We start from the raw sequence: 15,146 nt of genomic DNA, 5'->3' as shown, positions 1-15,146 counted from the left end.
GCATAAAGGGCTAAATAAGAAACACGAAAGCATTTCATGGAATTAAAATTGAACAATCAAACAGTTAAAGACATTATCAAAAATTCATTTAAAAATAATTTGTCTGAAAAGTGATTTTGCAACGTTTTAGAATTTTTTTCAGTTTATTGTACTCACTAGCATTTGAGTGGTAACAAACGATTTTTAAAAAATTAAATTCATGGAAATTAGCATAAGCATGACAAAAACTTAAAAGTAGGCATAGTAGAAAAATCAAAGACTAGATTTATGCTTTAAATATGTTGATCGAACAATCTTACTCTTATCGCCAACTGAAATTAGATTTTTGAGTAAGCCATTAAAAGAATTGCATGGCAGGGCAGAAATTGTTCTTATTTAATGTGATTGTTTTGTATCTCGCCATCGAAATGAAATGTGATGATAAAAATCCTGCTCAACAAAACCTTCCTTTGATCCCTGAAAAAGAACAGGAAGATATCGACCAGCCTATGATTGAACAGAAGCGAGACATGGATGGATATGGTTACAGCGGTGGTCAAGGCCAATTTGGACAAGCACCTGTTCCGCAAGGTCCTGATGAACAAGCATATGCAATGGGGGATCAAGGAACAGGACAAAGTGACCAAGTGCCCGAAATGCAGTTTCCTCCAAATCAAAATGAGGGTAACTTAGGTCAAGATGATTATGACCAATATCAACGCTTTAATCCAAATCAGCAGCCACAGCAACCGCAACGTCCTTTGAAATTGCTCCGAAATTATTACGGGGGAAAATGATTTAAATAATACAATATTTTGTTCTCTATTTGAAAAGCATTAAAAAAAAGTTTATCACTGGTATTTTTAATGCAGTGAATTATTTCATTTAAGTCAAATATATTTGCATAGCATTTTAAAAATAGGCATTTGCGGTATACATTTGGCGAAAAACTGTGAAATTTATGCATTAAATCCCTGACCAGGTCACTCAAACTCCGGGTTCCCGAAAAAACAATTTTTATCAGTTAGATTACATTAGATGAGTCAAATCGTGCATAAACTCAGTTAGGATTAAGAAAAAAATAGGCCATATTTTATTTTTGTAAGTCATAATGTCATATTGTAGATGCCATATTGGGTTGCTTAAAAAGTTATTTGCTGTTTTTTTCCATTTTTTTTTAATGAAAATCAAAAGCAATTTTTTAATAGTGATTAAATATTTTATTGAATCATTCTCCCATTTTGATCTAATATCCTTTCTGGAAGAAACCTGATTTAACGCGCATAAGACTTTTGTCCTTTGCTGGTAAAAAACTGATAATTTTTAACCTTATTTTAAAGCAAAGAATCCGCTGTAATAAAAATTCCGTAGAGACCGGATAATTGTTTTTAAGAAAACTTATTTTTCTTCCTCAGAGATGATTTCGTTTTCAAAACTTATAATTTTCTTGACGTTGAAAAACAAATCACAGACGTCAACGCGACGGCACAAATTTCTTTCCGTTAGAACATGAGGATCCCATATGCTGCTCTTTGAGATTAAACTTTAGGCTTTTCAATGATCATAAACGGTCGAATTCGATAAATTTAAGTCCCGCAGTGGACTAATCGTTAAGACACGGCTCCCAGCAGATCACCGAAGTCAAGCATCACTGGCTACGGTCAGTGTGCGGGTGGGTGACCACTTGGATCAGTCTGCGTAGGGACCGAGGGTGTGCGGTATTGGTCCTCGTTAAAATGTGCTACCGTAAAGTGCTCGACTTCGAGCGCAGGTCGTCGGGCTACCGAAGCGGGAGTGTCACCCCCTCCGCAGAGGATCAAAATTGTGATGGCATGTCTTCGGATCATCCTCCAGGATGCTTCCCAGACCGTCGCCAATAGACCTTTGTGCAGCTCTAGTGCGACGTAAATTAACAACAACAACAGCATCGATAAATTAGTTCAGTGTCCTCACCAGATGCTATTTGGATTAATTGATACCTTTATTGTGTCTTCATAAGCCTAAATTGGAGTGGTGCAACTTAATCGAAATTTTGCAAGATTGAAATTTTTACAAACCAGTTTTGGCACCTGGTGTTGTACTGCCAGCAGGCAATCGCAACGCTTGAACACGCCATCTGGGGAGAAGACCGGTTCCATGTTTTTGGCCCTTTCCCTCTCCTCCTCTTTTCAGTTATATAGGAATGTACTGCGATATTTTTCGTTTTCTTAATATTTTTCATGTTTAATTGTTAAAAATATTTTTAAAATTTCCATGATGCTTTCTTTTAGAATTATGATCAATGCAGTTTTCAGTTCCATATAGTTTCCTAACTTGCAAGATTTTAATCTATTCGAAAATCAAGACAGAAACTTGCGTTCTTCCTTCTTCTATGACTCTCCACAAGCTAATGGTGAGAGCATGCGGAGTGTTGCCATAGGTAGAGAGTTCTGCTCTACGCCACCTGTAGCCCATTTCGATCGCCAATATATGTTCTTCATAAACATAGGAAATTTTATTTTCTTACTTATTATTTTTATCTTTTCGATAAGAATACAGTTCAAGTAAGTCAAAAAGTAAATAAATCAAAAAGTAAATAAAAAGTAAGTATAGTGCGGCTTTGAGGAGAACTCCTCTAGACTGAAACTTTGGGGCTGTCTGCTGCTATGGCAACAAGCGAGAGCACATTTCTAATGGGGGTTAAATAAAGGAAAGAAAGTGTCGAATGTTATACTCACGACTATATACGCTATGATTAAGACAAAACTATTCACCCCACACCCTTATTCGAAGTGACCTTTCCTCGTAACCATAGTACCCGCCACGACGCGAGACGGGTGTCTGGAGGAGTTCTCCTGAGAGCCGCACTATAAGTCAAAAAAATAATGTTTTTCCCTTTCCGAATTTGAAACGTAAGAAACGAAAAACTACTACTTTAAATCATTGTTTTTTTTTCACAAATAAGCCTTGCTAAATTAGCTGTCGAAATATAAAATGATTATACGCATTTTTGGATGTGAAAAAATGTATTAAGTCCTCTGTTGGAAAAAAAAGAGATTACTTTCTAAACAACCCAATAAATGATCACATTCCAAATGAAGAATTAAGAACAGCGTTACAAATTTTGTCTTGCATGGTGATACTTACATGTTACTATATAAGATCAGAATTTGTTGGCAAAAGTCGATAATCTTCTATAATTGTTTGGCTAAGTCCGAAAGAGATATTTTAATATTATTTTGCAGCCTCGCAAATATCGACATTCAGCATGCACTGATGAATAGGAGGAATAAAAACATGTTTTTCATTTATCTATTTAATTATTATTATTTATTTATTTATTTATTATTATTTATTTATTTATTTATTATTATTATTATTATTTTTTGCATGTCAAGGCAAAAAATAAACTTTTGAAATCACATTTTATTTTTTAAAAAAAATATATTACGGCATACAATAGCGAAAAAAAATTCTCGATTATGTTAATACAATGAAAAGAATTGTAACACTAAATGACTTTTGTTGTACTTATCTGATTTTCATTGATAAAGTGCCAATCTTAACGGCTCAAAGAATGGTAATTAGTTATAACTAAGTAATAATTATGTTACAGAATCAGACACAAATGCGTACTGCCTCTAAATAAACATATCTGAACCACCGGATACTGGGGTTCGAATTCCAACCACGGCTGGACGATACGAATTCCACCCCCGTCTCGAGCTGACCACAGTGCTAACGAAAAATATCCTCAGTGGTAGACAGACGGATCATAGATTAGAGTCCCCTTGCCACCAGGCTAGCAGTGGGAGGTTCTCGTGGTTTTCTTCTCCATGAAACGGAAGTGTGGGTTAGTTCTATAAAAAAAGTCCCGCACGAGGGTAAACTTTTTACAATGTTTGATCTAGGTGTTCCCTTGTCTTCTGGACTCAGTTCAAAATTACAAGGGTACGGAGTTGAACATTGGTAGTCGTAAACTCAAAATTAGGTCGTATGTTCAACGGTGGTTATAAGGAAAAATAAACAACTTAACAAATTTAAAATAAAACACATTTGAAAAAATAATAATAAATTGGGTATAATATGAAAAAAAAAACACAACTACTTCTACTTACTAGGAATAACATTTACCCTTTAGTTTAATTAATAAGCTGAGTTCTAAATATGTTTGCTAAATTCATATTTCAAAAGGAACTAGACAAATACAATTCCAACCTGCCGAGTAGCGACTTATAACAACACACTTCATGTAATGTTTACTTGTTGCTAAAAATCAGATTCGCAGAAAATGCTGTTTTTTAGTCAAATTTAGTAGGAATAACACATCCTGTGACGTAGGCTATAGTATACCCAATTATTAAACATATCTTTTTTTTTTCTCCGAGTGATCAGGATTTTTGATCGATTATTAGTATTCCCAGTCATACGTGCCCCGTATTTTGAATAGAATATGTTGCACATTAGAGTAGTTAAGTTTAAAAAAAAAAAGAATAAAAAACATAGATATCGGGTTTTGATACTAAAATTATAAGAACGTGCAAGAAATTTAAACGAATGTGGCACAACGTTGTAAAGGTTAGTATGAACACGGCAATGATTAACTAAAATATTTCACGAGAATAAACAAACCATTTTAAAATATCAGCAAAAGTTGCAATAAGATAATATATTTCCCGCAGTAAACAAACTTTCAAAAATTTTATAGCTAACCACCCACATCGTTTTGTTTTCTAACTTTTTCTTTTCAATTATAAAGTTAACAATCCTTCTAAGAGTCTTCATCCTTTTGCAAAGGGCAAAAAACTGTTGAAAAGTCGGCAAAGCAAACTCCAATTTAAATGGCAAAATCGACCGTGACTTTTTCTCTAATTTTCTTGTGTGTGATTTTTGCAACGAATTGCGTTGAAAATGCTCCCGAGCAATTGGATCAAGCTCCTGCAAATGTCCAGCAAGATTCATTCGAGCCATTGATGGTACAAAAACGTCATCATGCATATGGACATCAGCAGTATTCACAGCGCCAAAAGCCTGATGATGGATATTGGCGAGACTTTTGTCAGCGGTATATGAATTACTACGGGGGGTACTCACAAGGTGCGAAGGCCAAACCTAACAGACTGGCGAAGTTATATTACGGCAAAAAGAAAAAATGAGGGTAACCGGGAATAAGTGAAATGAATCGAATAAATATAATATGAAACAAATTAATTAACGATGCAATTTGTAAATTTCAATTATTTAATGAAAATTAATTTCTCAAAAATGCATTTGTCTTTTCATTATTTTTTTCCGCATGTATCTGTAGGATTTACTGTGGTACAAAAGTGTGACGTGTCTGCTACAATTTTCTGAACCAATCCATGTTATTGTTGTTGTAGTTGTTGTTAATTTACGTCGCACTAGAGCTGCACAATGGGCTATTGGCGACGGTCTGGGAAACATCCCTGAGGATGATCCGAAGACAAGCCATCACAATTTTGATCCTCTGCAGAGGGGATGGCACCCCTGCTTCGGTAGCCCAACGACCTGCACGCGAAGTCGAGCACTTTACGGTAGAACAGTTTAACGAGGACCAATACCGCACACCCTCGGTCCCTACGCAGACTGATCCAAGTGGTCACCCACCCGCACACTGACCGCAGCCAGTGATGCTTGACTTCGGTGATCTGCTGGGAACCGTGTCTTAACGATCAGTCCACGTTTACTTATGATTACATTATGATGATTATTATCCTATATTTCCGTGCATTATTTTCAACATTTGATGAATTTTATTTTAAAATCTCCTTGGTGATTTTTTCAATAGCTAGTTTTCTGGCAAAAAACTGTATCAAAGCCTTCGAGAACTGAGATGGTTTAGGGACAAGAAATAATCTCAAAACATGATGTAAACTTGAAGTCAGACTAGTCACTATATGTATATATTTTTCAGTAATTTTCCTGGCACTTTTTCTCTCACAGATGCTAGTAAATTAGGCCATTTTTTCATTTATTTAATTTTTTTTTGCTTAATCCTTGTATACGTTAAACGGTGGGTCTGGCGACATTGGCGATACTTGGAAGGGCGATAAACTTCGCCCTTCCAAGTTGTAATTGCAATTTACTATTATACTTCATAGATGCTTGCCTTTTTATGATATGTTTATTTATTTATGTTTTATATGGTTTTTTTTCTTCATGATTTTGTCATGTTATGTGTATGCATTTACCATTTTTAGATTACGTATTTCTGTATTTTTGTCTCCGTCAATTCTCGGCGACAATCGCAAAAACGCAGTTTCGGCGTTGGCTACAGTTTGGCGATAAGCTTCAATGCGTCGTCATTTCGACGTTGGCGACATTTTTAAATATCGCAATAAGCGTATTACTTACACAAGGATTTTACCAACTAAATAAATAGTTCCATCCCCGCCAGTCGAAGATTCCCCGTGTAGTAAATGGCGACTGATGCAAGTTAAATCTGTCGAGTTGCAAAGTCCTCCATGTTCTCATAACACATCAGTACCTCTGGGGGTACAGACAATACCTCCTAGAAAAGAGTAGGCCTCTGCACGGGTTACCAGAAATATCCTTTAGTAGTCCAAACGTAATGACATATTTCGTATTTTCAACCACTGCGCAGCTTAGTACCCCGAACGTAATGACATCTTTCTTATTTTTTTATCAACTGCGCAGTTAACTTCGTAACATCGGACTACTAATTTGATCCGTGCTGAGGCCTTCCTTATTCTAGGAGGAGTTGGTACAGATCTGGGAGTTTCCTTGGATTGGTTCGAACTTACAAGGCTACGGAGTGGAACATTAGTAGTCATATACCCAAAAATTGGGTAAACAGTTCAACGGCGGATATAAAATAAATAAATAGAGCTGCGATGGCTCAGGGGATAGAGCATTTGCCTTCCAATGAGGTGAACCAGGTGCGAATCCCGGCGATGGCTGGTCGATACGAATCCGCATCCGGCTTGCACCAACCACAGTGCTGACGTGAAATATACTCAGTGGTAGACGGTTCATGGGTTAGAGTCCCCTTGTCGTCATGATAACCGAGGGAGGTTCTCGTGGTCTTCCTCTCCGTGCAACGCAAATGCGGGTTAGTTCCATCAAGAAGCCCTCCACGATGGCAAAGTTCTCCCAATACTTGATCCAGGGATTCCCTTGTTTTCTGGAGTGCGTTCAAAATTACAAGGTTACGGAGTTGAACATTAGTAGTCGTAAACCCAAAAATCGAATCGGTTGTTCAACGAAAGTTCTATAAAAATAAATAAATAAACAATTGAATTTATTTGCACTCGGCGAATTGAATTTATTTGACTTTATATCGGCGACTTCATCGCTTGTTACATCAAAAGAGAAAAATATCCTTTTCCGTTAGTCAGGCTGAGGACAATTGATATCAATTATTTTTCAATCGCTTTTTTTCTTTAAATTGAAAACAAAATGGAAGTTCCCCAAAATAAATAAGTAAATAAATAAAAAAGGACGAATTTATTTGTGCGCAGCTAACGAAAAACTTTTTATTTTTCAATTTCATTTAAGTACAAGAACCGAGCAGTAGAGCTTTGGTAATTGCGGTTGGTGCAAATGTCCTCTATCAAAGTATTTAATCTACCAGGGTCAAATATTCTGATAACCAGCTAATGAAAAAGAATAACATTTTAGTTTGAAACTTCATCCGCTATTTTGAAAATCGATCGTTGTTTACCTCAATTGGCGCTAAAGCAAACATCGCCAACGAAAATTTTGTAGCCAGAGGCATGAAAATATTTGTGGATGTCGGGGGGGGCTCTTTAAATAGATGCTTCTGAAAAGAATAGTGTAGTCACTAGAGGGGACATGAAAGAAAAAAGAAAAACCAAACAGTCAATTTAATTTAAAAAAAAAAAAACACAAGACAGATGAGATATATATAGTTACATGCAAATCTGAATCCAGGCTTTGAATTCACTTTTAAATGTAGACGGAAATTCTTCTAAGGAATAAACTTCATTATTCCAAACAAAATATTATTAATTTTGCTTCAAATGTAAAAAAAAATTGAATCTTAATTATTTAATTAATTATTAAATTTGTTTGAAAATTATAGTTCAATTCTTTATAAAATATTTGAGACCATTATTTATCAGATAAAAAGTTTAATTTTGCTTCAAATGCAAAAAAAAATTGAATCTTAATTATTTAATTAATTATTAAATTTGTTTGAAAATTATAGTNACGGAAATTCTTCTAAGGAATAAACTTCATTATTCCAAACAAAATATTATTAATTTTGCTTCAAATGTGAAAAAAAAATTGAATTTTAATTATTTAATTAATTAATATATATATTTGTTATTAATATATATATTATATTTGTTTGAAAATTATAGTTTAATTCTTCATAAAATATTTGAGTCCATTATTTATCAGATAAAAAGTTTAATTTTGCGCTAAAGATATATACAATTGATTTAAAGTTTTATAGTCATTACAACAATCAGTGTACGTTAAAAATTGATTGTCTAAAATAAGTATAGAACCTTTTTAACCAGAATCATGTTTTTATGGAGGAAATGGAGAATAATCCCATTTACTCAGTACCCATACCTGCATTTTTAATTAAGCAGTTGTGTTTTCTTTTTAAACTTGACTTGCCTAACCCCCAAAAGTTGTCCCTGATGTGGCTTTATGTGATTAAAAATCAATTATTAGAAATATTTCATAGCAATAAAATTGGTTTTTAATCCTTAATCATGTGAGGATTTGATGGACTTCGATATCTTCCCTTTCATTGCTTAAATATCAATACATGCACTCTAATAGCCATGCTATTTTAATTTTAATAATTTTTTAATTATGATTCTAAATAGGTTTAATACGATTGTATTGGTTCGTATAATTTACAAGTATTTAAATATTCGTGTTTCCATATAGTGTATACATTTTAAGTTCCAGTTTTATGGCGAAATTTCAACAATATAAATGTTTCACTTAGAAGTCATTTTACTATTTTTCTAACAATGAATTGATATTTTAAAATTTTTAGCAAGATAAAACTTAAACGAAATTTCATTGTTAAAAACCCTTAACTTCTTCTTAACAATTCAATTTTAATCGTTAGTTCATGAACAATAAACCACAGTCATTGTTAAAACACTATATAAACTCCTTCTAAAGCATTGTTGGTCATTCTAACTTGTGCTTTCAAGATTGAATGTGCTTATTAGAGTTCTTGCTAAACAGCAAATTGATTTTGGGAATTGATTTCCTGCGTTTTGATAAAGAGTTTGAAAAATGGGAAGATTCGGTGTTATCACGGATAGTGATGATGATCAAGACGAACCCGTCCCCCCTGATTTATCAGGAGAACACTACCAACACAGAAGAGATGCCATGAGAGTCCTAGAAGCCAATCAGTTTGTATGCATCGACAAGCTTGGGTCTGGCGCCTTTGGCGATGTGTACAAAATGATTGACTACTCCGGCAGAGAAGTTGCCGTTAAAGTGGTCGCCTTAGAAGCAGCCAAAGGAAATGAAACCGAAATTTGGCCAAAACTATCTCACCCAAACATTATCCCCGTTCTCGAATATTGCTGCTTCCATGACCCAGATGTAGCAATTTTTGTGATGCCCCTGCTAAGGGACACTTTGCTACATGCAGTTCAGGACAGGCCATTCTTGAGTCAGCCAAATGTGCTAGACTGCATAAAATCATGGCTTCATGGCATTCTCTGTGGCTTGGCATATCTGCACTCAAATGAGGTTTGTCACTTAGATGTGAAAGCAGATAATGTCTTGATCTCGCACGATAACAAAGCTGTTATCTGCGACTTTTCGTTTCTTGCATCAACAACGAAGGCAATACCAAGGTGAGCAATTAAAGATTCGTTTAATATTTGTCAAACTGTGTAGCTTGGATTATTTTAAGATAAAAATTACTATTCTACTCCGTTTTTTATTTGAATTGTTTTTTTTTTAAATTTTTAATTTGAGTTTTTTTAAGTATAACTGACATTATTATCTTATAATCTATTCGACACATTTAAACCGATAACAAAATTTTTAGTTTTTCGAAAAAGTCTCCTTGAACTTTGTATCGAAGCAAGNTTGTTTTTTTTTTTAATTTTTAATTTGAATTTTTTTAAGTATAACTGACATTATTATCTTATAATCTATTCGGCACATTTAAACCGATAACAAAATTTTTAGTTTTTCGAAAAAGTCTCCTTGAACTTTGTATCGAAGCAAGCCTCTAATATGTAAGACCAAGATAGTACGGCGTTAAGAATAAAATTTTAAATTGCTTTGAGTTAAAATAGGTTTAAGTTATTATTTTAATATTAAATTTAACTTCTCTTTTACATAATATTACTAGTAAAATGGACCTAAAATTACTAACTGCACTAGGAAGCTGATGGATACCTTTAGTTTTTAAAACACAATCGCCATTGCTCCTTGAAACATCATTGGTACGTTTGTCACCTTAAAGCTGAATAAAATCCTTTGATTTTAAAGCAATCTTCAAAATCATTATTGACCCGGGATACTTTTGTCTCAGAGTAGGAGTTTAAAGAGTACTTTTGTTTTGTTTTACAGGTCTGAACTTGGATTGCCACCTTTATATAGACCTCCCGAATCTTGCCCATCTTTTGGTAGTGAAGCAGAGATTGAGGGTAGAGCATATGATATGTGGGCGTTTGGAATGATGGTTCTGGAGCTATTTACCAACCAAGCTCTTGGTGGAACATCAGCCAACGCCGGAAATTGGGAAAGGGATGTTTATCCAGCCCTGTTTAACATCCTTCAGGTAGATTCATATTTATTAAGATTTTTTAATCAATCTTTTTAATAGAATACTAAATTTATTAGGTTGAATGATTACTTCTGGTAATCCAAGCAGCACTATATTTAGTTTACTAAAACATTTTTTCGACAAAACACAGCTAAATTGAAAACCTCAACAGACTCAAAGCATATTTATTGTATTTGGATCAAAATATAACTTTAAGAACTTCTTATAAAAGAAATCAAACTTTAAAAATTATAATAACTATATTTTTTATATACAAAAATAATTTTTAAAGCTTTTTTTGTATAAAATAATTTTTTTACACACACAAAAAAAGAAAAAAGTGCAAAATACATTCTAAATATAAATGTGCAATTTTTTTTCCTTGGAGAAAGTGGATACAATAATGCAAAGGAAGGATTCAGTGTGAAACAATGTCAAGTCACATGTTTTCTGTTTAGTTGAAAACTTCTATTTTACCTACTAAAACGTGGTAACATTTTTAAATAATAATCTATATTTGTATTACTTAATAATCTCTTATGCAATACCGTTATACTTTCCAAATCGTCAGAAAAAATATAGAACTTTAAAATGCTACGAATAATTATCAAATGCCTACACCGTACAAAATTCCGGTATGAAGCACCGGCACTTTGTGTGCATCATACAGTTTATTATAAAATCCATTTTTTTCCAAAATCCATCTATACTGTAATTTTTGCAGTAATAGTTATTTAATTAAAGGTATTCAGTGATTTTAAGGTAATTATTACTGTAAAATTACGGTACATTAAATATTTTGTTCCGGTAGAAATAAATTTTATGATAAAAGAAACCTGCACCCTGAGAGCAAGTAATTTTTTTATCGTAATTAGATCTGAAATTTTGTACAGTGCAGACTCTTTTTCAAATCCTCGTAAAACAATTTTTGAAGTTTCTCTTAAGTCTTGTCATTGTTTAACACGTTGAATACCATGGGGGTCACCGGTGACCGGCACTGATTTTGTTCGTAGCGCCACGGGGGTAACCGGTGAAGCCAAGCTTATTAAAAAAGCATAGTTCGAGTAAATTTTCAACTTTTTAATATTATTATCGTTACTAAAATGGTTTGAAGAAATTAATGCAATGTAGAACACACAAAAATAGTTTTATTTATATACAGAGATGCCAACTTGCTCCGGACAGCGAATAAATATGTTCAAGTGGTAGTTTATAAATTGTGATTCTTGGTTTAATAAATTCAATTTAGTGGATTTTTATCCACCACTATTTCTGAACAATTCGTAGGCTTATATAATTCACCACTTTCTTCAAACATGTCATGCTAAACCTTTTAAAAGACTAGCAAAATCTGTCTAATATTTGAAAATTTAGTTTGTAGTTATTTACCGTTTGGTTAGATGGGCAAGCCATGTGTTAAAGAAAGATATCCAAATATTTGTTGGGACGATCAAAAATTTTTAATAACATGAAGGTAGTTTACAAATGTTGTTTTAACTTCTAAAAGGTTATTCATGATTAAAAATTAATTGCGTTTTTTTTCATATTTAGGGAGAATTTTTCAAGAGTTCCATTCGTGGAATGTTCTCTGAGACGGGCATTTCAGAAGGGCAAGTGAAACTTGCTTTGAATTTTATCCACACTTTTCTGATGCCTGATCGTAGAGAGAGGTGGAACGCCACAAAGGCAGCTGACCACTGCTTTTTTGAGAGTGGTAGCCGAATTGGAGCAGGGCCACATCTAAAGTGGATAAGTTTTGGTAACCCTAACATAGAAGAGCCCCGAATGGTTAGCGTGACCAGAAATCGGGGAGTGAAACGTGAAGCTGATAAGAGTGTTGAGCCACTTAATGCTAAGAGAGCTAACACTGAATGTGAGGAAAGAGACCAACAAGAGAAATGCGAGGAGTGCAAAGATATTGAGGTATCGGATAGAAAAATCGAGGAGTTAAAAGAGAAAGTCGAAGCGTTGGAACATAAAAATGCAGCATTGGAACGGAAGGTTCGGAAAAAGAAGATGCATTTGAAAATCGACGAATTTGCAGAGAGGAAAACATCTGTTCCTAAAAAGATCACGATTTCTAACTGTACCCAAACTACTAGCAGTCCGAAATTAATAGCCGTGGATGATGATTCGCCTGTGCACATCTCCACGAGTAATAACTACACAATTCGAGACGATACCTTTATGAGTTGGGTGCGGAGGAAATTAAATGCCTGCAAAAATCGAATACTTCGATTTAGTTTTAAATAGTTTAAGGTTGAAATGAAAATTGCACTCATTGCGTTGTCTTCGTAATGATCGAGTGGTGTGTCAGCATAGGGTTACCAAAAAAACAAGTTCGAAAAAAAATATAGCTAAGCATTCTGAACATAAATTTATTCAATGAGGATGACAGATCTTATTTCACTGGCCCTGCTCTTTTTCATAAAGTAAAGATGATTCAATGGTAGTTGATGAAATATGTGATATACATCATTGAAAACGAAATACTGGTCCTAGCATCGAAACTTAAAAAAATTAATTGCATATTATTGCCAGAATTTGAGGCAAAGTAGCGAAAAACGTAATGAATATGAAGTTTTGAACTTTCTGCAAAAAAAAAGAAGAAGAAAAAACAGTTATGGAATCTATGGAATCGTACAATTATGGACTATCGATGTGGTATGCTTCTTAGTAGATGATTGGTCAAAGATTGAACTCATGTATGAAGCTGAAATGATGACCTTGAATAAAAGTTGCAATGAGTTAAATTTAAAAGGAAGAAAAAACCTTTTGAGTTTTAAGAAAAATCTTCACGATTCATACAAGCTCTGACTAGCATTACTGATTTGATATCAGAAATTTTCCGAAGACAGTTTATCTGTACTGAAATGAAACGTTAAAGAACTTAGCAAACATTTTTAGTCAGTGAAATTGCAAGGACTGTTCAAGCAGCTGAATATAATATTTTGTGCCAAAGATGGACACCTTTGAAGAAAATATGGTGCGTTTCGATAAATCATTGACCCAAAAGATATCCTTAGAAAAGCATCATTAGCGTGAAAGGACAGGTATTAAATACTCATTAATTATATATGTTTTTTTTTAATATTTATTCATTAAATATTTGTTATTGCAAATAAAAAATTATATATTTTCTGACAGATGTTTTCATGGAACTAAAAGAAAAAGAATTTGTAGAAAGGACGGGAATCTGTAGCAGAATTGTACTACAATAGAATTCAGTATCCAAAAAGAAAAGAAAATCTCAAGTGCAAAAGATGGACATCCTTAAATGAAGTATGACGTGTCTTGATAAATGATAGAACAAGCTGACATCCTTACATAGACATCATTATCATGAAAACAGCAGGTATAAAATACTCATAATTTTTAAATGTTGTAGTTATTTATTTATTAAACTTTCGTTATTGCAATCACACTTTATAATTGTTAAATTTATTTTACCTTTTTAATGTTTCAAAATTACAAAAATTCATACTTTTTAATAGATATTTTGCTCGAATAAGACTTATGTGCAAAAGATAGTCATCTTTATTGGAAGTATGGCGTGTATCGATAAATGATTTCGCCAATCTACATAGACACCAATGGCATGGAGTCGATAGGAATTAAATACTCATATTTTTTAAAACTGTTAACATTAGTTAACTGTGCAAATTAGTACGGTCAGTTTTCAAAAAATGGCTCTGGCTTTTATGAATGTCTCATAGTGAGAGCTGATTTCGGTGGTTTCAGAGAGGTTAGACACCTGTCAAAATAATATTCAGTTTATATCGCTTTGAGTTTCATACAAAAACCCTGTTTTTTACTTTGTTGAATGTGTCAAATTTTGTGGTAACTAAGCAGCATTTGCGGGAGATTTTATGTTTCTGCTTTAATTGCAAGAAAAGAGCAGCTGAAGCGCATCGAATGCTTGTAGAAGTTTATAGTGACAATGCTCCTACTGATAAATCATGCAGGGAATGGTTTCGACGTTTCAAGAATGGTGAAAGAAGAATGATAAATGTTGAATACTATGAGCTGCTACAACCTGGTGATTCCATTACGGGCAATCGGTTAAGGCTACAATTGATTCGTTTGAGCCGTGCATTACGAGAAAAACTGCCGGAATACGAGCAAAGACATGACAAAGTTAAACTTCTGCATGATAACTGTCGGCCTCATGTCGCAAAAGTCGTAAAAAGTATTTGGAAACGCTCAAGAAGAATATTTTACCGCACCCGCCGTATTTACCGGACGTTGCTTCTTCTGATTACTGGTTGTTCCAGGGGATGCAGCACGATTTGGCAGGTCACAGATTCATTTCTTTCGCAGAAATTGAAAATTGGCTTCTAACTTGTATCGCCTCAAAAGACAAGACATTTTTTCGAGATGGAAATCGAAAATTGTCAGATAGGTGGGAAAAAGCAGT

The 15,146-nt window shown here is 33.9% G+C and overlaps 1 protein-coding gene across 1 annotated transcript; it reads left to right on the top strand.

Annotated features, from left to right (window-relative positions):
• Window positions 1-9,231: 9,231 nt before the first annotated feature.
• LOC139426582 (uncharacterized) lies at window positions 9,232-13,270 on the top strand. Its single transcript, XM_071185882.1, has 3 exons — window positions 9,232-9,806; window positions 10,534-10,744; window positions 12,281-13,270. The coding sequence occupies exons 1-3, from the start codon at window positions 9,232-9,234 to the stop codon at window positions 12,980-12,982; spliced, it is 1,488 nt and encodes a 495-aa protein (XP_071041983.1). The 3' UTR covers window positions 12,983-13,270.
• The last annotated feature ends 1,876 nt before the right edge of the window (window positions 13,271-15,146 follow it).

Source organism: Parasteatoda tepidariorum, chromosome 9, assembly GCF_043381705.1.
Source record: "Parasteatoda tepidariorum isolate YZ-2023 chromosome 9, CAS_Ptep_4.0, whole genome shotgun sequence".
In the NCBI taxonomy this organism is placed as follows: Eukaryota; Metazoa; Arthropoda; class Arachnida; order Araneae; family Theridiidae; genus Parasteatoda; species Parasteatoda tepidariorum.
This window is presented reverse-complemented; position numbering and strand designations above follow the sequence as displayed.

What these genes read in the sequence shown, in the direction of transcription:
- LOC139426582 (XM_071185882.1), top strand. Translation starts at nt 9,232, where the DNA reads ATGGGAAGATTCGGTGTTATCACGGATAGTGATGATGATCAAGACGAA. An exon ending in ACAACGAAGGCAATACCAAG is followed by an intron (nt 9,807 to 10,533) that starts GTGAGCAATTAA and finishes TTTGTTTTACAG; the next exon opens with GTCTGAACTTGGATTGCCAC. An exon ending in CCCTGTTTAACATCCTTCAG is followed by an intron (nt 10,745 to 12,280) that starts GTAGATTCATAT and finishes TTTCATATTTAG; the next exon opens with GGAGAATTTTTCAAGAGTTC.